Here is a 26,493-nt window from a genome sequence, read left to right as displayed (position 1 = left end):
TAGTTTTAATTGAACGCTTAACTGTGTAATTAAGTAGCTATGTTCGGTTTAGATGTTTACGAAAATGACACTTAAAAATAATAATGGGTTTTATTCAGAGAACATTTAGATCCTTTTTTTTAATAAACAAGCTTTATCGTTTGTTTGTGACATCCCACGAGCGCATTTTTGTGTGTGTCAATTAAATTCTATATTATGCTGAAGCACAAGTATATCGAATATTTGCAGATGGATACCGAATGCTGAGCACTCATGCGCCGGCCATTTAATCAGCATTGTCTTTGGAATCCGGGCATTCTTCTTCAGCATTCTGGAGGTATGATGTCTTTCAATACCACTTTTTACAGCATTTGTTTTTGTAATCTAGATCTGTCTTAAAATGGCGTCGTTGTGGCACAGTGGAAGGGTGTTTGACCCAGGACCCAGACGTCCTAGGTTCACATCCGGGTTCCCATGCTAAAAAACACATGTGAAGCTAGACACATGGCACAAGCGGTTTTATGACATTGTATGATATGTTGCATGGGGATTGTTAGCAAGTATGAGATGTTGTATGCTATGTTATGTCGTCCACGTTTTTCCGTGTGAATTTGATACTACTGGAACAGTAGCTGTCCCATGTACAGCTTATCAATATTCTGTAATGTGTGATTTAAATTCTATCTGTTTATCTAAAGCAGCACATATTTGTTTTATACATATACAGGACTCGCCGCGGCCAAAGCTGACATGGACGAGAGAAACGGTAGGTCAAACATCTTCAACATCATTTCATCTTAATGAACGAAAATAGCAAGTGTTTGGATATGAATCTTAAGAAAAATTCAGATATAAACAATATGCAGGTGATGCTGTTCTCATCTCTTCATTAGCAAATGTACCAATCAAAACGACGATAGAATGCACTGAATTACATAATTGATCGATCTGTTTTTGGCGGCGCCTCACAGGTGGCGCCATTTTTTACTGTATTACGACCGCTCTGAAAATGTTCTATAATCGCACGAATGCAACCCCTAGAGAACTGACTTTACATCAATTGCACAAGAAGCTTTGGATGGCTCTGTACGATATTTGATATCATTCTGATATGTTTATGTAGGTAGTCACAGCAAAAAATGAAAATCCAAGAAGCTTAAGGCTCGTTGCATTCCAACAGCGGTGCCTCGGAAGGCTATACAACATAACAAACAGAGCATTACAGAGATGGAATTACATTTACGTAATACTAGATTACGTGAATTGAAACGAAAAAAAGACCATCACACCTAAAGTAGCGTGCGCAGTCTAGTGGTTAGCAGCCCTGTCACGGAATCATGAAGCCGTGAGTTCGAATCCCGGCTGTGTCACTCACCTCGCATACACGCAACTGTAAGTGGTCGCAGTTCCGTAGGACAGGACGTTAAACCGTGGTCTACTGTACATTCTACTAAAATAGCTTATGTCAGCTTTGTCACAAGTAGTTGAAAAATAGTTCTTCATTGAGTTCAACTGGTCAGAGATCACTTTCTACTTACCATCACAATGACAGGACCCCCCCCCCCCACTCCACACACACAATAGCTGAAAAAGAGAACACAATCAAAACCTTCAAGTAACCTTTAAACCACAGTTAATTTACCTTAACGACCATGCCTCGCCTGGGTGATTTTTAAAGCACCATTACTTTTAGCTCTTTTGTTTTAATCAACTAAAGCAAATAGCCTAAACAAGTTGTAATAGTCAACCTGACGGTAACTGACAGTCAAATATTGCGCCACCCATCCAAGTGTAACTGACCGATAAAAACACCTAGTTCTAAATCGGCCATGACACTTAACAGGGTTAACAATGGCGGACGAAACGTTTAGCAATCTATCCAGATATTTCACCATTTGATGTCAGTTTAGTATGTCATCACGGTGTATGTATTCATGATTGTCTAGTTCAAAGTCATTTCTCTACGTATGTTCCAAATATACATCGACGTTGACTCAATGGGCAGTAACTTAACGTCTAGAAGTTTAAATCTTCATGACGGTATGGTATGACCTAGACCTCAAAGATTGTCGACCCGATTGAAAATTGAAACATAAGACCACATCACCTTGTGTTTGACAGTTGTAACAGTGACTGGTGGGCGGTGTGCTTGACTTGTAGACTCAGGTTCAGTTTCCTCAAGTTACGGCGGATAAATTCAAAACGCTGTCGATACCACCCATACGAAAGTCGCCATTAACAGGGTTGGTAGGTGGGAAGGCCCCGGGGCTGTAACCGGCATATTGTTTACCATTGTACAGAGCCGTGTGGGACTGCTTCTTTTTTTCTCCCTCTCTTTATTGGTTTTCCAAAGTATATCGCAAATTCAAATACTAATAGAATATGGACATACATGGGTCACAACAAAACCAAATAAAAAACCGGGACAATGTGTACATGTGCAGTTCACATACACTTACCGATAATCATAGGCCCCCTTAAATATCAATTGTAGTTGCCTTCAGTATTATTTAAGTATATGATTACATATCATTATTTCCTAACATCTATGATATCATATATAATCGTTTTAGATAGTATATAATAGTATTAGTAGTATAATGTAATCATATGAAATATCATGTTCATCACTATTGACTGCTTCTTTAGGGACAGACCGGAAATGATCAGGGGAGGGGATGAGCATGTAGATCTGTATCTGTATCTGTATCTATATAGCCGGTATAACCGCCATTCGGCATAACACACCAGCTTCGCAGGCACGCGGCGCGGTAGCAGCTGGTTATATTACGCCGAACGACCTGTCACGTCTAACCTTCGCATATCTAATTGCATACATTGTTTAAAGCTATCTAATGAAGATGCTTCCACTGTACTTGGTTGTAACGAGTTCCACTCTACAATCGTTCTAGGAAAATACAAATTTTTAAACACATCAATCCTAGGTTGAAAAGTCTGGTACTTAAAGGCATGGCTATTTCTTGTCCTTTTCTGAGCTGGTATTAGATACTTATTCGTTGGTACGTCCACCAGTTTATTAGTCATTTTGTACATCGATCATGCATAGTCTGGACATTTTCCTTCTCTCCTCGAGTGACATCCACTGCAGATCTGTTTTCATTTTGGTGACACTAGCACCCCTGACGTAGTTGTTCGTGCAGAATCTTGCTGCTTGGTTCTATACCCTCTCCAATTTATCTTTGTCTTTCTTAGTATAGATGCACATTTCTTAGCTCAACTTTATTTTAAAAATATCACATTCAACTGGCATTTGTGACTTGTGTGATTTATTGACTTCTAATCATTAACATACAGAACGCAATAACTGCTACCCCTACTTCTTTTTCGATCAGGAGTGTGAACATTTGCGTACGTGATCTGTTATCATAAGGGTGATACAATGGCATAATTATGTTTTTTCAAGTCTTGACAAAACCTGCATCAAACCATTAAGCGTGTGTAATTTCAGCTAATATATACACTTTAAGAACATGATAAATCCTTGAAATACTTTGTTTTAGGAAAAATAAGACCACTCACTTTGTTGGTCTTCACCATCAACACAATACATCTTTCTCACATGCAAGGCCTAGGGGTTCCCTTTTGGAACAATCTAACTTCTAGAAGAATAGCAATGCCATATAGTGTATATCCTTGCAATCTGTAAATACAACCATTGCTAGGTCGCTACGACAAAACAAATCAAGCTTATTTAGTTCACTTTGACCTTACAGAATACTGATCACAAGCAGGCAACTTTAATTTCAAACTAAACCATACATGAAGCAGTCCATCGAGTCAAATACATTTCTACCAAATTTTGTGCTTTTGACAAATTTGCACAATTTTTCAGCTATGCCGCTGCAGCTGGACTATCTTCATCGACAACATCAAACAAATATTTGAAACCGTTTCAGCAATGTCTTCTACTAATGCAAACGTCACAAAAGGACCACACGTCACAGTTTATAAAAATCCTTCAGGCGGGCCATAATTTAAGTTAAGGTCATACTTGTCAGTATTTACTAACGTCTCTGTCAGTCACAAACGTACCAGACTGAAATAAAACTTGGAATGCCTTTTTCAATTGTCTCAAGTCTTCACGTATGGTGTTTCGTTTGTCCATTGTAAGTCATGGAGGTATAGCGACCCTACTATGAGCCTGTACATGTACTGATGATGTCGTTCATCAACATCCGTAGTTCGGGCCAGTACTATGTTATTTCTCCCTCTCCAAGCGCTCCCGTCTTCCATGATGCTCTCAAAGTTAATACCCCGATATCCCGTACAGGTTGCTTTGGTCTCCATGCTCGTCGACATCAGTACTCGAGGTCTCCCAACACGTTATCATGCGTCCATGGATACTATGAGTGACCTGTGATCAGTGCGTGACGTCTCTATCAGTGGTTATAATCACTCATCAAAGTGATGTTTGCCTATGATATTTTGTCCGTCGATCTTTACCGGGTAAACTTCAAGGTGGTTGACCCCACGAGTTTTACGAGCCCTGCAGAGTCCCATAACATTTCGTTCATCCATCGTTACAACTGAATCCTATGTGGCGCCTGTACACCATTTCTGTAAGCGTTTTATCAATCATGCTGTATAGCACTGAGAAGGCCCAAGGATGTCTATGTCCTTCGCCCGTCTCTCGTATATATCAGGTGCGCCCTGTTACGTTGGGGCTTGGCCAGGAATTGCTGTAAGAGTTCTGTGAGTCCTACAGTGGCTCTGTACTACTTATGTCTCCACGTAGTCGTGCTGATTATGTGCATTGTGTTAGCCCCTGGTCTGTACCTCCTCTTCAATTGAATCAGAAGATCAGTCACACGTGTTGTACAGGCGAGATGAAGTAACTGCTGCTGCTTGCGACTCCGCGCCGTATATGGGCTCACTGCAGACCTCATCAGTGTCAACAGCTACAGGGTCTTCATGATTTGCAGAAGTGCTGAGGTTTGCAGAGTTGCGCTCTGTTGATGCGTACAGACTCGATGACGTAGCATCTGCTTGCGAACGCCTGCCATATATGGTTTCACTGCACAGGTCATCAGGACCCACGGGGTGTCCATGATCCAAATCTTCTGTGCTGAGGTTTGCTGAGTTGACAGTAGCCGATGTGTACAAATTGGGCGATGCGATTGGTGCTTGGGGATGATTGTACACATTGTTAGATTCTGCGCAGTTCTCATTGTGCGGAATGGCTGAGTGTTCTCCAGAGGTGTTGGCATCCGACGACGCAAACACGCGGGATGGCACAGTTGTCTCTTGCGAGTGCCCGCTATGTGTAGATCCCATGCAATGTTGAGCATTCTCTATGGCGGCTAGATGTTCTGGGTTCAAACCTTCTTCAAGACTGCTCTGGTGCGTGGAGTTTAGGTTTGGTGCCGGACTTTGGTTTTCATCATTTTCAGCAGAATCATATGCATCACAGTAGTGATGCGGATCATCTTCATCAGCGGTATCTTGGTAGAGAGAGTTGGCTATTGGTGGTGTGATTGGATTGGCAGCTGGATGTCCGTGATTGACAGCTCCTGCAAAGATACAATGTACGACAAGATACGATGGTAAGATAAGAAAGTTGAGTTAACAGGTTAACAAATAACCACCAAAGCCGATGTGAGGGACTGAAATGGTGATTTGCGATTGGCAAAAATACACTCACAAACAGAAACACTCTCAAACGGATTCATGATGTTAAACTCTTTAATAGTGCTGTAAACATGTAATATTGAGACCTCTGGCCACTCTATGACTTGTTTATAATATATTAAGGTCGATTATGGTGATGTATGGTGTATGATGTATGGTGATGTGTAACCTTAGCTAGTTAGTCTTAAACTATTCTTGTTTCAGACAAGGTTCATTAAGTAAAAATCATGCGTATTTTAAATCTGTATGAGAAATCGTCACTAAAGCTGTTTTATTGTAATGAATATTTCATATTATTTTTGTATGTCTAATACTACAAGGGGACATACTGGGAAGATTACTACTGGTATCCTGGCAGACAAATAGATAAACAAACAAACAAACAAACCCATGTTGGCTTCTTCTCGGCAGTTGCAGTATAGTTTGTTCTTCATCTTAATACCGACGATGATGATGATGATGAAGAATGTCAAGGCCAGAATGGTTCCCGTCACAATTGTGAGGATGTAGGGAACCGGAAATTTGTCAGTCTCTCTTTCCTTCGTATCCATGCTGTTAGCAGACGGCTTTGCAATGTCCTGTGTAGGGTTCATCATTGTCAAGAAGGATTCCTGTGTTCTTAATTCATTCCGTTTTGGGTTTTGCTTGGTTGTATCTCCGAGACGTTTGATGGGAGAAGTGTCATTGCTCTGTAGTTGGCTATTAGTCTTCGCCGTAGGAACCATGGCAGCTTTTGTGGTCGGCTGGTGTGGTTCACAACCCGTTAGCTGACTGGCTAAGTCGGATAAAGGTAGCCGATTTAGTCCGCTCGGACTGTGGCAGACAGGTCTGCCTGCATATTTCAGGTTCTTCGCAAGAAAGCAGGCTGAACACGACAGACAACAAGCTTCCCTGTCCTTACAGGCGTGTAAACACACCATCTTGTCAATCAGCCAGGAGAGGTCGCAGTCACAGTGAAATGGGTTCCCCATGATCCAGGCCATGGTCACCTGTGGCCACCCCAGTTCGTACTGAGAGATCGACACCAGTTTATTAAAACTTACATCGACGGTTTTCAGCTCCGGCAGATGCTCAATGACGCTGTCCAGCTGAATGTGACGTAGTCGGTTTGTATTTAGACGTAAAACGCGTAAACGCGGCAGAGCTCGCAAAGACATCCAGGGAAACGATTCCATGTCGTTATGTCCTAGGTCCAGTGCATACAGCCGCAGTAGTTGCGGCAGGTAGGTGACATTGCTAATGTTATTATACATGGCTTGTAAATGCCCAACGTTGGGCGGTATGCCATCAGGAATTGTGGTAAGGTTCAGAGCATTACAATCAACCAGTAAAATCCCATCGTACTGCTGTTGCTGTATCACACATTCAGCTGGCAGACAAGAGCAACCCGACCACAGAGTTCCCCACGTAACCAGCAGCAACAGCCCACTTACTGTCATGTTTAACAGTAGGTCCTCCTCTGTCGGTCAGCAATGGAAACATAGATACCTCCGATAACTTGGTTGCAAATAGATTCTTAAATGAACAAAGTTCCCCGTTTGTTTGTTTATTTGGAACAGCAAAGTGCTACGGTACGCGCGACAGTGAGATTGAACGACTTCTGTCTGAAGCAGATATCTTCATGGCGTCAGTGCTCTTTTACATAACGTGATGACGATATTTATTCAAGTCCACCTGCAACTTTGGCAAATGTACCACATTCATTTGGTTCAGGGTACGGGAAAAAACATCAAAGTTTTTATATATTTTCATTTTTACATTACTTCAAGATTAGTTAGTTCATACTGAAAGTTTACACAGAATCATCTACATTAACCGTGAATTTTGGTTGCTCTCCATCTTTTGCATTTGCACTTTTTGCTCCTACATCAGAATTACAATGTGATTTCTCCTTCCCTTTCTTTTGAACTTGACTTTGACGCCTCCGCCTGAAGACCAATTTTGGAAGAATTCTGAGAACATGATATTTTACAGATGAGTTCTCTAGATATAGCACATGAGGGTGCTCAGTGACGTCTGTTGTGTAAGCTGTCTAGAGATTAGCATATGAAAAGTCCCAGGCACACGGTTATAGACTGTCTTGTCTTTGCCGCGCACGTGGAGGAGAGTCTGTTACCTGACGTCACTTTACTAAGGGTGAAGTTCCCACAAGGGCATGACTATCGTAAAAAAACCCCTCTATTTAGCACATCATTTCCGGTCAAAACTGCCCAGGGATCGATAGAATCTTGTGGTAAGGACAGGTGGTCATCAAAGATAGGATTTTTAATGCTTGTGTCAATAAGAAAAATTATCTAAGGGACCACCAGAAAGTGGTCTCATTGACCAGATGCTTCTTATGTAGAGGTGGTTACTTGTACAGGCTCGACTGCATCTAGTTAATTTTCAACAGATACACTGTCTTCTGTATCCTATAGAATGACTATTAGTTTATCTACTAGGATTTTGGTGACTCCTGAGAGGCGACACCTAATGGTATAGTATTGTGTATAGTTTGCAAGAATTCTAGAAATTGCACAGGCATGTGTCTACGGGCATCTTTGGAATGTTGGTGGCGAGTCTAGTGATATGGTATTGTGTGCAGTCGTCAACAATTCTAAGAATTGTACGGGAATGCGTCTACAAGAATGCAAAGGATAGAAAGTGGGTCATGCAGCTATTTCAGTCTATAGGAATGTTTGGAATCTTAGTGGACAGGAAGCTGTCTACAGGGGGTACCCCAGGAATGCAAAGGATAGAAAGTGGGCCATGCAGCTATATTTAGATCATAGGTCCTGGAGTGTTTGGAATGTTAGTCAGCAGGAAGTTCCTGGCAGTCCATTACGGACACGAATTCCTAAGCTACTACGTATACATGTAGCAACATTGTGCTTATTCACGTTCCCGATGTCTATGGGCCATAAGCCATAAGTGTTCAAAGGATGCTGTTGCATCGCGTGTGATGTGTCTGTTGGTAAGTGGATAAGTATGATGTTAGAATTTGTAATAATTGTAGATTTTGGCTAAGGTGGTGTTGCCGTAAACAGCAGTCCTGTCAGAGTAGAATGGTCATTGTTGTGGTGGGAACCCAAGCAGTGAGCACCGAGTGTTGTTTTTAGTTGAAACTGATAGTTGTGGGATTATGCATGGTAGAATGTAGTTGTGCTGTCGTTGTCTCTGTGTGTGTGTGTTTGTTTGTGTGTGTGTGTGTGTGTGTGTGTGTGTGTGTGTGTGTGTGTGTGTGTGTGTGTGTGTGTGTGTGTGTGTGTGTATGTGTCTGTATTTGTCCAACAGAACAGGTACTCATCAGCCCTTTTCGTTGGAAATCCCGTATGAACAGCACCACCGATCAGTGCAGGGTATAGTAAAAATAAAAACAAGAACAACTACCGTATTGTATTTTTTTATCATTGTGCCAATCTTGTTATATTTGTGACATATGTGACTACGGTTGAGGTTATATCATTACATGCGTCACCGAGGTCTTCGTTAACACCTTTATGGTTCTCTGACGAAATTGTTGTCGTAGGGTACAAAGAGCGGGACGATAACACTGCAGACTAACACTAAGGCTATGGTCGTCCGGTCGTTCCACGCACGCACGCTTGATGGTGTAAGGTGAGTAGAAGTTGCTTTCTTTTATACATACTGACAAAAATGAACAAATTCAACACCTAGGATTTGTCTGATGACACGTCAAAAACACAACTTGGTATTTGAGAAGTATTGATATTGTCAGTCGTCGCTGAAAAATAGCGACAAGTAATATTTATATAAAGAATGGAGGTGTCCTTTGTCGCGAACCTAAGAAATATTTCGCATTGTATTTTAGTCATATCACTTCGAGTATATGCCTATGGGGAAAAAAGAAACGTTAATGATAACCTGGTTAAAGGAGAGTTCAACATCTCTATAGAATCGTTCAGGGCTTCAATTGTATTTTTGTCCACCGAAAGACAAAGATATATTGAAAACTGAGAATATTTTTGATTGTTTTCACAGACGTGACTTCCGTTTGATAAACCAACCACCAGGAGAAAAGGGCCCCCAGCCACACCCAGTTGTTTGGCTGCCTGAAGATGTGAAAGATATGGTAAATCCCCGTTATGATATTCTTTTTTTCAAGCTTACAATATAGCCAACAAAGGCAACTTTTGTCGTCGTGTTGTCATTGGCAACGAAGGTCTTTCTTTGTGGGCCATCGTATTACAAGTGAGTAAAGAACAGTAATTTTGTCGAGTAGTGTACCAGTTATGTGGCAAGACCAAACGGAGTTGAACCAACCAAAGGAAATGCAAGCGTTTGCTATGTAGGTGTTTGCTGATTGTTTAGTTGTTGACAGTATTGACTAAATTGCTGTGATTATCATCTACGCATGTCTGCTGTGTTGGTTCTTTAGGGAAATGGGACTTATGTTGCAGAGTTCGATATCCCAGATGTCGGGTGGCTCGCCTTCTTTATCCAAGTATGTTTTTAAGAAAAGCTACGAAAGTTATGCTAAAACCTTTCCTTTATGTCTTTTAATTCCTTTTAATTTCATTTTTTTAGATATTAGATGTTCCCTTTTTCTACACAGTACGGTGTTAAAATTGCACAGTTACCGACATGTAGTGATATTTGCTTACAGGTTGACAAATGACAGCAAATCTTGTTTTCTGAACGTGATATTTTAAGTATATTCCCGTGACGACTTTGGTGTGTCCTCCGCCATATTGGTGTCCTAATTAGCATTTCGGTGAATCATACTTGTACTATTGGGACACCAACATGGCGGACAGCGTTCGTTACTGTATGGCACCTTCTGGATTGGTTTAAAATCCCGTCGTTAGCAACCACGTGTTTGAATCTGATGCTCCATTTTGTTTCCTCAGGCCACTTTCCCCGCCCCTCATGGAACCGCTCTGGAGTTCACCACCGAGGTGCACATCATCCCGGAAACGTTCCCGTTCCCAGAGTGCCACGGGGCAGACTGCAGGGGCTTTATCGTCTGAAAGGGCTCTGACAACGAATGATGTTGTTGTTCCATACTATCTGTACGCCTAATTGCATGAAAGTACATATTTGCGTCCCACTAATAATCACCACTAAATGAATATGCTGATCTGTTTCCAACACAAAGAATTGACATGGTACATATTTTCGGGTTTTCTCAGTAATCGGTAAAATTTTTCAGTCAAAACCTTTACTCTAGTTTTGTGACGTCTTACGCATCAAGCAATGGCTACAACATTTCCGTTCGGGGTAATGACATGAATAAGACAATAATTGAATGACAGCGACGAGGGTGCAAATGCGTAAGAATTCTCTAAACTGAGTAAAAACTAAGTTATGTTCCTGTTTTAGCTTTTCGAGTCACATAAGATGAAAATAATGGTTTTGAGTAGATCTACAGGATTCCGGTAGAAGCGGTGTAGAGACCCTTATTACAAAGCAACTAAATACAATTGTCAACACCAAAGCCGTACCCATAACACCAATTTACTTTACTTACGAATTATCATCTAAACCATTTGAAAGAAATATCTCTATTCATCAGAACAATTAAAAGATTTACCTTTGACCATTCCCTATTTCCACAAATGAAATAATTTGAAGACCATTGGTTCATATTTTCAATTCTTGAAAAGCTGAATGCTTTATTTGTGTAACGTTAACCATTACAATCATCAATTTCCATCATATTATAGCAACTTCTAAACCTGAAGCAAAAGACATAAAGCCATAATTAACGGTTCCACAACTATTGGAAATGAGTTTCGGGTATATGAGTTTCAATATTTCTTGGTATTGTTAAGTCATTACCAACTAGTATCCACATTGCTCAATGTTTGAGAGCAGAACTATTGACAATCAACGTTTCACGTTTAAAGTTTATCAAAGCAACCAACTGAGAAAGGATACAAAGGTGAAACTAATTCTTTTGATAGTTGTCTATGTGTTACACATGGAAGATAATATTTTCTGCGTCTGTTATCCATTGATGCACAATATCATGTACCATACCATATCATCACATCATGCCATACCATATCATATCATATCATATCATATCATATCATATCATAGCAACGATTAAAACATTTTGGTAAGACACAAACAAACGAGTTGCAGATAAACATCACGATGTGCTGTAACAATTACGGATTGATTTCTTGTAAGCAATGATTTTCTATCAGGTTATGTGTTAAAGATTCATGGTCATATCAAATCAAATCAATGCAAATCCAAATTTCTTGGTAAATTTCAATTATATCATGTATGTACATTGCTTCTTCTAAAATCATAAACACACTTCTCTTATTAATACAACATACTTTGACTTTGATAAAAGCATCGATTTTATTTGATGAGTTCAAAAAGGTATTTTACACACCAAAACAGAACACGCTAATGATTTATAAAAAGAGTAGCAAAAGAACTAACTGAAGCAGTGGGACTTTGAAGCTGTTGACCGTCTTCCGATGCGCGAAGAACCGAAGGAGACACAAAATAAATGATAGAACTGTCACATAATTATACTCTTAATCAGGTCCATGAGTCATCCATTACATTCTTGCAAATACAATGAAGCTCAGGGAATGAACTAAAATTTATATTTGAAGCACTGAACATGCTGCTTTTTGCAATGGCCAACATCAAAATGAAGCGTTGACCAGCACTAATTACCTTCGTCGACGAAGTTTCGTCGAGAAGGTTATTCGATGATGCTTGTCTGTGTGTCTGTTAGTGAACAGAATAAGTCGAGAACACCTGGATGGTTTGTTGTCGTAGTTGGTGTGTCGGTGTGTATGTGGGAAATCTCAAGATGATTAGATTTTGGGCGAAGTGTTTTGCATAATTAACGAGAAAAGTGTAAAAATGTGTTATATTGTATGCTGAAGTATGTGTACGTGTTGGCTGCGTTGTTCCAAGGCGTCATGGATAGGGGTAGGGGTCATGAGGGGTCATGTTGAAGGCAGGAAACGTCAGTTACACAAATTGGCTGTCAGCCAGCTGTAGGCATTGGTAAGGTAGTCTCCAAGCAGACCTATGGGTTGGCTATAGCAGGGGCAGGTTTTGCTTCAGACTTTGAAAGGGAATTACTCAAGAAGGGCTTGGTGGATGGTCATAAATTTTTGTAAGTACATAGCTTGAGTGCTGATGTACATGATTAGATACTTATTATGCAAATCAGTATCTAATTTGCATAATTAATGAGGAAAGTTTATACATCCATCAATTTCCATGATAGGACTCTCAAACATGTGACATATGTAACTGAGGGAGAGAGAAATATTAATAGATATCAGCTTTGCAAATGAGAACTTCATTGACATAATTAATGAGAAAAACTATAACTCGAGATAGTCTTGATGGATGGTCATGATTTCTGGTATGTAGATAGCTTACGTGATGCTTTGTATGATCGGATGATAATTATGCAAATCAAATTCTAACTCGCATGATTAATGAGGCAATTTTAAAAATCTGCTGTGTTCCATGATATGACTATTCAAATATGTGACATTTGTAACTAAGGAAGAGAGGAATGTTGATAGATAGGAAATATGCAAATGTGGGCCTAATTAGCATAATTAATGAGAAACTACTATAATTCAATACTAGTAAATGACGGCAATTTCATACTTGTGGCATTAGGAAGTTGTGTGAATGTGAACACCATTGAATCAAATTATGCTAATAAGGAGGGAGCTTATTTGCATAATTGATGATAAATGTTAGCATAACCTTCTTTGTTAAGCTCATAGTCATAACAAGGAGGTTTGGACAACTTATGTTATTTGGGTGAAGAGGATCAACTGGTATGATTGATGATTGATGAAAAACACTCCTAATACGTCAGCCATAAAGGTCAAAATCATTTGACGAAGGTATGAGGTCGTAGAACTCTTGTTTTAGTCGTGAGATGGTGACACTCATGAGTGTTAATCAAGCCCCTGTCACACATTCGGGTTCCCGGTGGGTTGGAAGTAGGCTGGAATCCATCATATTCTTAGCCTGGAGTCCAGCCTTGCTAGCTTTGGCCCGCTAGCCTGCCAACAAGTGTTGGGAGGCTAGCGGATATATCTAATAAGGCTGGGCTACAGTCTCCAGGCTATCCTGTTCTAGTAGTTCGCTCCTAGGCCTCTAATCGTATCCAATCAGAATATGACTTTCCCAACTACCTCCGACTGAAATCTATAGATGGCTAGCTGACTTAGATGACGTTTAAAGACTAGTAGGCAAAGTCGCCGACCAACTCCCAACCACAGATGGCATTGCTTACGACTAGCTCCCAACCACGATCTTGGAGAGGGCTGGGAGAGGTCAGGAGGCCATGCTTGGCTTTGTGTGACAGGGGCTTAAATGATTGAAGAATCAGTTCGCTGACTCCACCCTCAGTCGAATGGGTTCCATGGGGGTGGGGAACGATTTCCACTTGTTCAGCTGCACAGGAACCTAGTAAGGAGAGAGGCAAGCAATTCAAATCATTGAGTGACGAGTCTCAAAGGCAGACTAACACATAGTGAATGTGTATATTCGATAAAAAGAAAATATCAATTACATATAAACTACCAATGAAGACAAATCATGGGACCGATAAAATCTGGTATTTGTGGTCACCATAAACAGGATTGGTAATGCCTGTGTCAATGGGGAAAATTAACAAATTACTGTATCTCAGGAACCACCAAAAAGTGGTCACATGTGCCAGATGGTCACTGGTACAGGTTTGGTTTGATATGACTTGGTTCACAAAACATATCAAAGGAATTCTAATCAAATTAAACAAAGCTAGTTTCCGGGCTTCACTAAGAAATGCACAACTCACATCCCGGGGCATAATTACATAGTATGAAGTCTTTTCTCTACCAAAATTTCAAGCCATTCTGGTCATTACTTTCCAGTCGACGTCCTTTTGAAAATCAGTAGATAAGCGGCGAGAAGGTCAGCTGTGATCAGAGCTGTATGGGTCGAGTTCCTCATGTCATGAAATCTACGAAGACCTTGTCAAAATGTTTAATGAGGATGCCCTTAGTATTTCAACTAGAAAGAAGTATGTATCTATCTGACTTTTAGCATAGCAAGCACACCTCAGATCGCTGCTCGAAAGTCTATGTTTTTCCTTCTCTCCCACCTAACGTTACTGGGTGTGGCCTGCAAAGTAATGATCGTGATGATTCAAATTTTGGTGGGCAAAGATAAAAGACTTCGAACTCATACATATAATTATGCCCCGAAATTTGAGTTGTGCACCTTATTTCTTGGTGTATTTGTGTATCAACACTCGCACATCTCCGATTGCCTTGTTGCAAAAAGTAGTCAATGTGACTTACGACAGTGTCAGGTCCAGTGGTGACGCGGTACTTCATCAGCACCTTGGCCAGTCCAACCTTCAGCTCCATCAGAGCCAGCCTCATCCCGACGCAGTTCCTCGGCCCCACCCCGAAAGGCAGCCAATCAAACGGGTTCCTCTTCTCCCTCTCTTCCTTCGTGAATCTTTAACAACAATTATTTTCATTTGTTAAGCTGTACAGAAATCTCTATGCTACGATTATTACATGCTCATCATCACACACTAATGCTTATGATTAGGGGAAACAAATTGTGATAAAAATCATATTTTTCTGTGGGGAAGACAAACCTAGCGGAAGATACTTGAAGTTACTGTTAAATAGTACGTTAGAGTCATCAGTAGGTATACGTTAGCTACATTATAGACATCTATAGTTAGGGCAAGATAAAGGCAGGTATTTTGTTAGCAGACAGTTATATAAGTGCAAAAGGCCAATGAAATGTCGACGCTTCAATAATCTACCTTAAAAGTGCCCAAGGTAGGATTCAATTACTCTACTGCACATTGATAGAATGGATATCATTCCTTTCGACTCAACCAGTATTTATGCTTTAAAAATCCTTATCATTACATCTTTGTAGATAAATGATGACAGATTTGTATCTACACACCTTTCGGGGATGAACTTCCTCGGTTCGTTCCAGCGGGCAGGATCGTAGTGGATGGCCAGGACGGGGACCATTACCCCCATACCCTTTGGGACTGTGAGCCACTTCATCTTGGCGTCTTCGTTAGCAACCCTCATGATGCTAAAAGAACACATTTACACACATATTAGGTACAAGATATCCAATAAACAGGGAACCTACAACAGAGTTTGACTTACATATTCAGGAATCTACTTTGTTTTCCTGATCATTCTATGTTTTGCGTCAACATTGTCAATTGTTTGATCTCGATATGATATATCTGCGATCTATTGTATTTTGTACAATACCAACTGAACTCAGCATTTTTGGCATAGCAACAACTGTAAGGCAGATGTATGAATACTTATACAGACTGGCCTGCAAAAACTACACACAGTGACACACAGTCCGTACAACCATTCAATGCGGAATGACTTTGAAGTATTATACACTGGTATACATTATATGTACTTTATACTCTCAAGAGATATCTTCTTTTGGAGTATCTAAATGAGAGCAACATGAACAATATTTCCGAAAATAATTTTATCAGGTTGGTAGAACATAACGTTAGGATATTTGGAGTTTCTTTTAACACAACCAGGTAATCTCGCCTGCTGACGTTTCGGTGTCTGTCAGACTGTGAGGGGGCCAAAGTAATAGACAGAGAGGACAATAGACGCATTCGTTAGATTAAGGAGGCAGTATGGATCAGGAAGTCATCACCAGTGATGAACCGAGACGAGGGGGATATAAGCTCAGTCACGTTTGGGATTACGTTCTCGCCGCAAAAGCGCCACCAACATCGGCTACTTATAGCGGTGAGAAGCAGTACTTCAGTCAGAAGCTCTGAAGAAGGTGTCTGACAGACACCGAAACGTCAGCAGGTGTGATTACTTGGTTGTGCTAAAAGGAACTCCAAATATCCTATAAACAATATTACAGTATATGTTAACTTGATAAAACATACACGGTTGCAAGAGGGTAGAGACGAAGGGTCTCCATGATGCACATCTCGAGGTACGACATCTTCTGGACAGCCTCGTAGTCCACCTCGGCCTGTAGTACATGAAGTATGCATACAATGTTTTGTTGCAAAATATATTTTCTTGAACACAAGCCCGACATTGATAAAACAGAAAGAACGGTACACCACTGACTTTGTACCAAATGTTCTACAGCCTTCATCATGATGAATGACCCATTTGCTTTGGTGCATTTTGGTCACATGACTGTCATTACGTCATGCAACCTGAGGAAGGCCTGTCTACTGAGCCTTTGTCACGATGCATGGTCCACTTTCTTTAATACACGTAGATCTCTGAGGTCATTTCGCCCTTCATCATTAAACATCCAAAGGCTACTGAGCTGAAAATTTGGAAAGATGTTTGAAGAACTCTCATTTCAGCTATTTTCATTATAGTTCTGCTCATTCCCCTATGACTTTCCCTTAACATGATTGGACCAAGGTTGACGGTTGCAGCTTGTCTATGACGCGTGTGATAACGGTTTTAGATACGAATGTACACAGTGACAAAAATGTCATGTTCCTGTACTAAGGACATGTAATGGTGACTTAACATTAAAACACGACAATGAAGAACCTACATCGTTCCCAGCAGCCTCGATGATCTCCTGCCTGGCCTTGTCTTGGATCTCCTGATCGATTGCCAGGTGGTACAACGCGAAGGACATCGTGATCGAGACAGTATCGAAAGCCCCGGAAAAGAATCCAATTCCGTTTGCAACAACATCGTCCCTGCTTAAAGCTGAAATCACCAAAAATGTAAACTGAATGTTATCAGCGGCAATAGGGACATCAATAAAAGCTGGGTACAGTGAATGCCCACCAGCCATACTAATGCAATTACGATAGAAATTGAATCCTCGGGCCCTAGTCTGTATAACGCAAACTTCAACTTTTATGGCCCCTCCCCGCGATGCGGGCGGCCGCTATAAGCGCGATTCAATCAGGCTACTCGGGCCCTTGTGGCGGATATTGGATAATGCAACTTTAAAAAAAAATCGTTATCGTTGATACAATCCCATGACTCTTTGGGTTCACTTGACTTTTCGTTGTAGTTTGTTGGCTAGAAAATTGCTCTTGGTTTTGTTGATGCTCTTTTCTGACTGTTAGAAGTTACCTACATGACGCTTCTTGCAACAAATACTTAGTAGATAAAGTAATAACAGATGTTCGTAGAACTTACGTTGCTTTTTTCCCAACACTTTGGGCCCCTCGGTGCTGCCATCGTCGCTCTCCTTGTGTGCATCTATCATAACCTGGAGCATGTCCACACGTCCCTGTGAACATCACAGATGGATAATGAGAGACAAATTTTAGTCAAAATTCACACAAGCCTCAGGGTGCCATCCTATACTCGCTCCCTCATAAAATGTTTGTTAGTGGTCAGTTTAAAAGGAGACACAAAAAACTAGCTACAGCTATTAATAGGATGGCCACGTTCACACCAAGTCACAAAGCTGTATTGTGGGCATCCTGCATTGAACTGACTAGGAACTGCTGAATATGCAAGTAAGTCTCGCCATTGTCTTTTGTAATTCATATCACTAAATATCATTTTACGTTATGTATCATGCTGTATCAATCCAACAAACCTTGGCAGCAGGATGAATTTGTCAATACAATTGGTTATTACACGGTGGGAATGAAGAACATTTTTCCTAAAGCACCATGTCAAGTGAGGACCATACGAGTATTAGTCTTACTTTGCCTCCATCAGTTTTCCTCATTGCCAGAAGCTGGTCCATGACTCCATCAAAGAAGTTGGTAACGTCTCGTTTGAAGAAGGGGTGATAACCGACCATCTCGAAAATGGGCTTCGCCATGCTGGGAAACATGACTGAAAAGATGGCAATGGTCACGAGGTCAGATTTGCCAAAATTTGAATGGAGATAATTGCTTTGAAAGATGGAACATACTAGCCTGGTTGTGACAGTCAGACAGCCTTTTTAGCTTTGGTATGCTCTCTTGGTTGGTCCCTTTTTGGCAAGGGAAGCGACCAAGAGAGTGTACTAAAGATAAAAAGGCAGACATCCATGGATAAGAGTGCAATTGAGACTCCATCATGTGCTCTTGATGATACACACATGCAGCCTGGTATCCAAACGTATGATAGCTACTGAGTCTCTTCGTAAGAGGACGAAGAGACTCGGTGGCTATAATAGGTTTGGATACCAGGCTAACATACACATGTTGTATACATTATTCTGTTGGAATGATCAACTAGCCTGGTATTCATCCTAACCTAGCCCCAGTTTGCTCTTTTCATCGCTTCCCCTGATGACTAGACGGACCCCAGTGCCCATTTAAATGCTTGGCCCTTACGTCGCGTGTTATTTTGAGCAGATTTATTTCTCGGGAGCAATGTAAATAGGAATGAAACTTCCAAATGCCTGTTTGAACCTTATTACGATGTAGTTACAAGCCAAGGGACCGTGCAGCTCGGATGCAATCAGGGGTGTTGCGTATATCTTATGCGTTATTCAAATGTCAATCAGTGTTTCTATAACTGGAGCTAGACTTGGATGGATACAAGCAGCGTTACAGGAAGGTCCCATCCTAATGAAGACAACAGCATTCAAAGCTTAAGTGTTACTCACGATAGAACCACACCAGTGGACCTTTAAAGTCGAAGTCTAAGGCTCTCCGTGCATGGACGATGAAAGGGTTTTGTGGATCCCTCTGTGAGTTAACCTCCACCCCGAAGATTGTTCTGGCGGTGATATCCATACTGAACGCACCTGTCATTCTGAAATTTACAGATGACGTAAACAACACATCAAAATCAAACAAGAAATTGAACAAAATGTTGCTACACCGTATCTACAAGTGACAATTGTTAAGATCATATTTGATGACCCTTTTCATGACCTGTCATTCTGACTACTGTAATCTTTCTAAATGTTCACAGTGTTTTAACTTCGCAGATTCATCACACAAGTATCAAGTCTAGTCAGAACTTCTTTAACAATCGTTGTAGAACAGGGTATTATATTCTGGTTGATAGATTATGTGTATTGGCAACAAATTCTAGTAGGAGTTAAGAATATGTTATTCATATGTCTGAAACGAGGATAAAAGATAATAAGGAATTTCATTTTCCTTACTGCTTGACATCAAAAGACTCCTTCGTCGTCGCGAAGCTGTTGAGATTCTCCACGAGCTGGTCGGCGCAGCTGTTCATCGCTGCCTTCATCTACAAACACAGCATCAGCTACTTGATCGATCACATGACAAACAAAAAATGCTTCCACCCCTGAGGTGTCGCCAAAATATTACTACTCAAGGTCCATCTATAGAGTTTGTCTGACTGTTGATGTATTATTGTTGTGCCCCAACATTTTCATGATTAACATGATAGTATACTAATAGCATTTTGCTTGTAAATGCCTTTTATTTTATTGGTATTCAAAATGGACAAGCATATCTTAATAGCTTGGGCAAGGTATGGCATTGGAAAAATAACCATCAAATTACCATTATATGATACTAGAGGCAGTGACGCTGGACAAACAAACAAATAACAATCTTTTGAAAATAATTCATTATCAACTTTATATCATGAAAGGCTAGTAACGAGGTAAATGAACTAACAGGAGTTTGTATGCTTTGTTTAATTGTTATCAATTATGCAAATGGTTTTGATTAACATTACATCTGTTCTCTGATCACTTACTGTTACTCTGTGCCTCTGGTGAACATGGCTAGCATATGGAAAATATATAACTGCAAAAATACAGACAGACAGACCAAAAACATTACCTCCCCGTGAATTAATCGGCTCTTCCATTGACCCTATGACCTGGAATGCCTGTCAGCCAAGGTTGATAAATGACTAGTTTTACCACCTCTGAACTCTACTTCCTGTCACTCCGGAAAGTCTGACATTTTGCCCGTCTCTTCCTGTCAATCCGTGGTGAGACGCGACTAAACATTATAACTGCCAGAAACAGAGACAGACAGACATACCAAAAACAATACCTCGGGTTAAAATACCTCGGATTTACACCGACCACCAAAGTGAACAGTACCTGCTTGAGCTTGCTGCTGCTGAAGGCGGGAGTGAGTGCCGTCCGCACGTTCTTCCAGTCCTCGTCCCTGAGTTGGAACACCTGCCGGCTGCTGGGCTTTATGTTGATATCTTGTACCTCTCTCTGATTAGGAGTGTTGTTGACGTGGAAAATATAACAAGTGGTTAAGAGCGGTAAACATTACACATTCATTTTCACGGACACCTACATTCCTCTATGTCAACATCTTACACGTATGCCGCGCAAATGCACTCGTCCCTGAAGATATGGTAATCAAATATAGCAGATATCTGATCATGATTGGAAACTGATAACTTCAAATCGTGTCAGACCTACCTGCAACAGGTGGTTTATCTTGCGTACAAAGGACTAAGGCTCGACTTTCAATGTTAGGATGGTTTGCATTTGTTGCAAGCATCCAATGTCGTTTTGATAGTACTTTACATGAAAAGGTATACTTTGATAGAAATATTCCAAACAAAGTCAGAAGAATGACGGCATGAGAGACAATCCAATATTTACCGGTTTCTACTATGTATCAGAAAGTCGTCAGCAGTTGACAAAAGAGTTTTTTATCTCCATGAAAAAAGGCTTTTTCATGGAGATACTGTTTTTCGTGCGTTTAGTGTTTGTGTGTATGTTTGTGTCACCGGATGCTTAAAGTCAGCATAACTGTAGAACATGTACATGGATTGTAATGATATTTGGTATGTGGGTCGGTGTTAGGAGAAGAAAGGTCAAGGTCGACTTTGGGCCCCCTGGTATGTGTCACTGGAACTGCAATGGCGTATTTGTCAAAATCTTCTAAGGACAATAACTGAAGAAAGGATCGACAGATTGTCATGTTATTCGGTACACAGGTAGGTTGGACAGAGATGTACACACTTAAGTGCAAATTATGCAAATGAGACTGAATTTGCATAAGTAAGGAGGAAAATCGTTTGCATGTGTGTCGCTGGATGCTTAAAGTCAGCATAACTGTAGAACGTGTAGATGGATTGTAATGATAGTTGGTATGTGGGTATGTGCTGGGAGGAGAAAGGTCAAGATCGATTTTGGGCCCCTGGTATGTGTCACTGGAACTGCAATGGCCTATTTGTCAAAATCTTTTAAGGAGAATAACTGAAGAAAGGAGCGACAGATTTTCATGTTATTTACTATGCAGGTAGCTTAGACAGAGATGTATACAATGAACTGAAAAATTATGCAAATTGGACTTAATTTGCATAGGTAATGAGGAAAATCTATATTTGCAGTGTTGTCCATTGCATATTGTGGTTAGTAGCTATTTATAGCGAAAGTGGGTCACTTCTCCTGGGCCCGACAGGTGCGGGTCATACCATTGAGCGATATAGAATGGGGGGAACTGGTTTAATAAAAAGCAAAGTTTCATGGAGATTTTGGGTCCTAAGACTCTTGTTTAAACTTTTATACCCTCTACTCGCCTCCCATTGGTTGTTAGTTTCTAATTAAGCAGGGAAGCTGTAGCCAATCAGCATTTAAGGTCTAAAATTCCACTGTCTAGATTATCCAATCAGCACTAAAAATCTAAGCTTCTCCAACGTTAAGGGCCATTGAGGTCCTTATCCACTGGATGGTGATCGCTGAGCGACCGTACAGCGAGCAAAAGCTGGGGATTTGTTTCACCCTTGATTTTATGATTGAAATATGTAAAAGTCTCATTTGAAAGACAATAGAACGTAAACAAAATTGTTCTTTGTCCATGAAGTTTGGTGAGTGACCTGTCGGTCATGATCAGCAGTAGCTCTGCGGTCGCAAGCTCTAGTTTAAAAGTAGATACTTAGCAAAACTTAGCAGCTGGTTTCTACATGAGTAATGGGTACTCTAGCTAGCGTGATAGAGAACATATACCCCCTCCCCCAACGACCAGGCTAAGGGGTAATAAGGCAGGTAGAATGAAGATGGTGACAAGAAAACAATATGATCGATCTGACAGTTGAAGCACTCACCTGACGATTAACAAATTTGTGGAACTGTTTCACCAAGATCTCCTTCACCATGTCAGCATCGCTTATCAAGAGAATTGGAGTCATACCATTAAAGAATCTGTAACGAAAAACAAACTATATATAAATATAGGTGCAAAAATGGTAACATTTCAAAGAGTACAAAAAAAAGCAGTGACTTGAATCTTTTTAACGACTTGAGAGGAAATCTGGTTATGAAGAATTACTATAGCTACTGTAATTCACTTACCCCATGACTGATGAACTAAAATCAGAGGCAGTATACTGAGTGTTGTAAACGCCCTGTAGCAACAAAAAGGACAGAATGGTCTCTAACATGACGTGTATAGCTTTCATAATTCCACCGAGTACCCTAAAAGACTGCCACATTGAAAAAAAGGGGTAACGAAGGCCTTCGCAAGAATGTCTTGATCACCTGAATATCTGAAGTGTGTACACCGCGAGGATTACTCAGCCTGCACCAGTAGGTCTCTTTAAATTCACACGTTAATCATTGTACTGTGGCGGTCGAAGTAGAATCATAAGAGTTCAAGTCGACGTTACGCTGCAAACAATGTAACTTTCCTTTCTCCTGCCAACACTTAATTAACGAATTTAGTGTTGGTAGGAGACACACACACACACACACACACATACACACACACACACACACACACACACACACATACACACACACACACACATACACACACACACATACATACACACACACACATACATACACACACACACACACACGCACACAAACACACACACACATACACACACACACACACATACACACACACACACACACATACACACACACACACACACACACGCACATACACACACACATACACACACACACACAAACACACACACACAAACACACACACACACACACACACATCATGTGAATGCGTGGTTCGGACGTTGGAATTGCTGTTCACTGGCTCAGCCACACACACACACGCACAGACGTGCACATTCACATAATCTGATATTACTATACTGGCTGAAAGGCTCACCGCAAGCAAGGTCAAGTAAGTGGTTCCGATGATCGGTAAAGGTGGGAGCGGAGATCCGGTTACTCCCATCTTCCTGAACACAAACAGAGGATGCACCGCGTATCTGTGGGGTGAGGGAAGGAAAGTCACTAAAAGTGCGTGAAATAAGTAAAACAAGAGCTCAGGGACCTCATACCTCCCTGAAATATGTCAAACATTGGTAGATTTTTATTCATATTTCACATTCAAATATTCTATACATGGTGATGTTTACCTTTAACTTACTAACATGAGACAAGTATGAAATTGCAATCATTCACCACAAAGAAATTGTGAATTAATCAATTATGCAAATTAGGCCCGTATTATGCAAATAGGGTTGTAATAAGCATAATCTATTTCAATTGATGGTCTTCTCTTCCCAAGATATATAACGTAATATTGTATGCGGGGAAGTCCTTTGGCAGAATCCCATTTTAGCATTGATTTTGAAAACTACTTCCATCATTTACATGATCTATGCACCTATGCGATGTTCACCTTAAAGGCAGGCTAAACTTAATTTCGTAAAGCATACTGCAGTATGTTAAATATACAACTAAGACCAGTTCTGACTTGTTTTACACTAGTCCATCATAGTTTAGCGTTTTTACAACATTTGAAATTCGCGGTGTGGTGATGTAATACTGGCGATGTCCAAAGCCCTTTGACCTTTGTGACGTCAGATTCCGAGTCGGAGGAAAGGCGTCTGGAGTGATTCCTATGGTGCAGGTGTGGCCGACTCGGAATCTGACGTCACAAAGGTTAAAGGTCTTTGGACATCGCCAGTATTACATCACCACACCGCGAATTTCAAATATTGTAAAAACGCTAATCTATGATGGACTCATGTAAAATAAGTCAGAACTGGTCTTAGTGGTATATTTAACATACTGCAGTATGCTTAACGAAATTAAGTTTAGCCTGCCTTTAAGTAACATACACATGTCAAAAGTATGAAATTTCCATCATTTGCCTTTAACTAACTACGTCATTTTTGTATTAACCATGTAAATTAGTTGTTTATAAAGAATTACGTCATTTTTTTTATCAATCATGCAAATTAGGTCTTATTTACATACCATAGTATGTTCAGGACAAAAGACACAAAAAATGAAGTTCTGTTCCAGTACCAAGGTCACACACCAGGGGGTCCAAAATCGACTTTGACGTTCGTCTTTCCAACGCCTACCCACATACCAAATATCATTACAATCCATCCAGACGTTCTACATCTATGCTGACCACAAATATCAGGAAATACAAACAAAGACACACACCAAATAGAAAACCTCAATTTTTAAGTAATCATGCTGGGTTGCGGTCAAATTTGCACATTGTTCTGAATTCATTCCTAGTTTGCTTGGGCCACTGAAGTCTATTCATATTTTCTTGCTCGATACATATATATTATATTCAATTGTAAAGTTCACAAGGAAACATTTGAAGTTTTAAAAAATGCCGCTAGGGGCTGAAGCAAAATTACATCGCTTCTTCATCTGAGGTCAGCCATTAATAGCACAGGCCAAAATTGATGATAATCCCGTAAACTTTGCAAGTTGTCCATTTCACAAACATACATCAACATCGTTAAAATCTCCCATTGACATCCAACGATACAAGCCGATGATAAGCAAGTAAACAAGTGGCGTTACATGAACTCTCGCGAACTTGTTCCCAGAGCCCTCCACAAGAGCGCGAGAAATCGCGAGATTTGAGACCGCAATAGGTCAAATACAGTTCACTGTGCGAGAAGCATTATTGAGTACATGTAGACTGTGTTTAAACAATGTAATGATTGGCAATCTCTCAAGCGGGGATTGGGGCGGCGGGACGGGCCGCTACAGCTGCAGGTTATACGAGAAGCAGCAGTCACGAATCACGGTGATACCTGTCTAACATCTGTAACGTTTAACGGTCGTCTTGTACGCCTAGAGCTGCCCGACTCTGTAACTAACCACAGCTCGACACCGTGCAATTGTCGGACTTAGGATGAATTGGTCGGACCCACCAGGGATTCGTCCAAGACAGATATGACCGCAGAGCATCTTACTGTAGACGGGCCAAAAGTGGCAACGTGAACGAAAAGATTCCTACAGGGCAGCGTAAATGCAAAGTTATCACCAGCAACAAAATGTAATTAATTGTGACCACGACAACCGGTGCCCCCAGCCCCCACCCCGGCCTGAAATGAAGCGGTTCCAGCAGGGGCGCGCCCGTGAATCAGAAACCGTACCGATAATTTTCCCCGGAACATCTATAGGGATCAGTGAATCCTATCAATAAGCCATGCATCTCAGCCATAGCTGTGTGTTTCATTTCAGTTTGAAACTCAGGCTCAGTTCTGAACGGGACTGTGACAATGAATTAGTGTGAAAGATTCAACAAACAAGTCACAACTGAAGAGCCGACAAAAATCATAATTCATAAACACATTTGAGACACTTACATGTAGAAGAGAAGAGCTAGTACAGGCAGTAGAACCCATGTCAGTGGGACCGGGAGGAACTCCAGGGACAGCATCTTGCTGGACCGCTGATTATCGTAGGTGAAACACTCCTTCTTGATACCAACAAATCTCAAATTCAGCCACAGTTGATGTGGCGCGGCGTTGCTCGCAGACTGACCAACAGTCCGGTCTGGCCCGTATTTATGAGTGGTCAGGGGTATGCAAACAGGAAGTTGACGTACTTAGCGCGAAAATAGCTCTGCGTCATGTACGTAGCCGTATAATGCCTCCATGACCTACTTCTGGGGTAAAATCAGCCAAAAAAACAGACGCTGGTTGTTTGCAATGCGATAAGCTCAGATGGGGAGGGTAACGTAAACATGAAGCTGGCGTACGCGTA

At 40.9% G+C, this 26,493-nt stretch overlaps 2 protein-coding genes across 3 annotated transcripts in view; one reads left to right on the top strand and one right to left on the bottom strand.

The window, feature by feature from the left end:
- LOC136430558 (autocrine proliferation repressor protein A-like) overlaps positions 1-11,452 on the top strand; it is a 17,775-nt gene extending 6,323 nt beyond the window's left edge. The window contains exons 10-15 of one of the 2 annotated variants that reach the window (XM_066421276.1): positions 229-316; positions 707-745; positions 9,137-9,225; positions 9,610-9,700; positions 10,007-10,072; positions 10,479-11,452. In XM_066421276.1, the coding sequence (XP_066277373.1) occupies positions 229-316; positions 707-745; positions 9,137-9,225; positions 9,610-9,700; positions 10,007-10,072; positions 10,479-10,598 (493 nt within the window). In that variant the 3' untranslated portion in view covers positions 10,599-11,452. The remainder of the gene's footprint in view (positions 1-228; positions 317-706; positions 746-9,136; positions 9,226-9,609; positions 9,701-10,006; positions 10,073-10,478) is intronic. The other variant, XM_066421277.1, reaches the window with a different exon arrangement.
- Positions 11,211-26,493, bottom strand: LOC136430557 (cytochrome P450 3A43-like). The gene is made up of 14 exons (XM_066421275.1): positions 26,094-26,493; positions 23,627-23,729; positions 22,846-22,898; positions 22,599-22,695; positions 20,629-20,751; positions 19,705-19,793; positions 19,198-19,346; positions 18,304-18,437; positions 17,784-17,877; positions 17,182-17,342; positions 16,544-16,632; positions 15,556-15,693; positions 14,925-15,087; positions 11,211-14,046 (listed from the first exon to the last, which is right to left on the bottom strand). Exons 1-14 carry the CDS (start codon positions 26,165-26,167, stop codon positions 13,966-13,968), a joined length of 1,548 nt encoding a protein of 515 aa, XP_066277372.1. The 5' UTR covers positions 26,168-26,493; the 3' UTR covers positions 11,211-13,965.

This window comes from Branchiostoma lanceolatum, chromosome 3, assembly GCF_035083965.1.
Source record: "Branchiostoma lanceolatum isolate klBraLanc5 chromosome 3, klBraLanc5.hap2, whole genome shotgun sequence".
Lineage (NCBI taxonomy): Eukaryota > Metazoa > Chordata > Leptocardii > Amphioxiformes > Branchiostomatidae > Branchiostoma > Branchiostoma lanceolatum.
The sequence above is the reverse complement of the archived record's forward strand: the minus strand, read 5'-3'. Positions and strand labels throughout refer to the sequence as shown.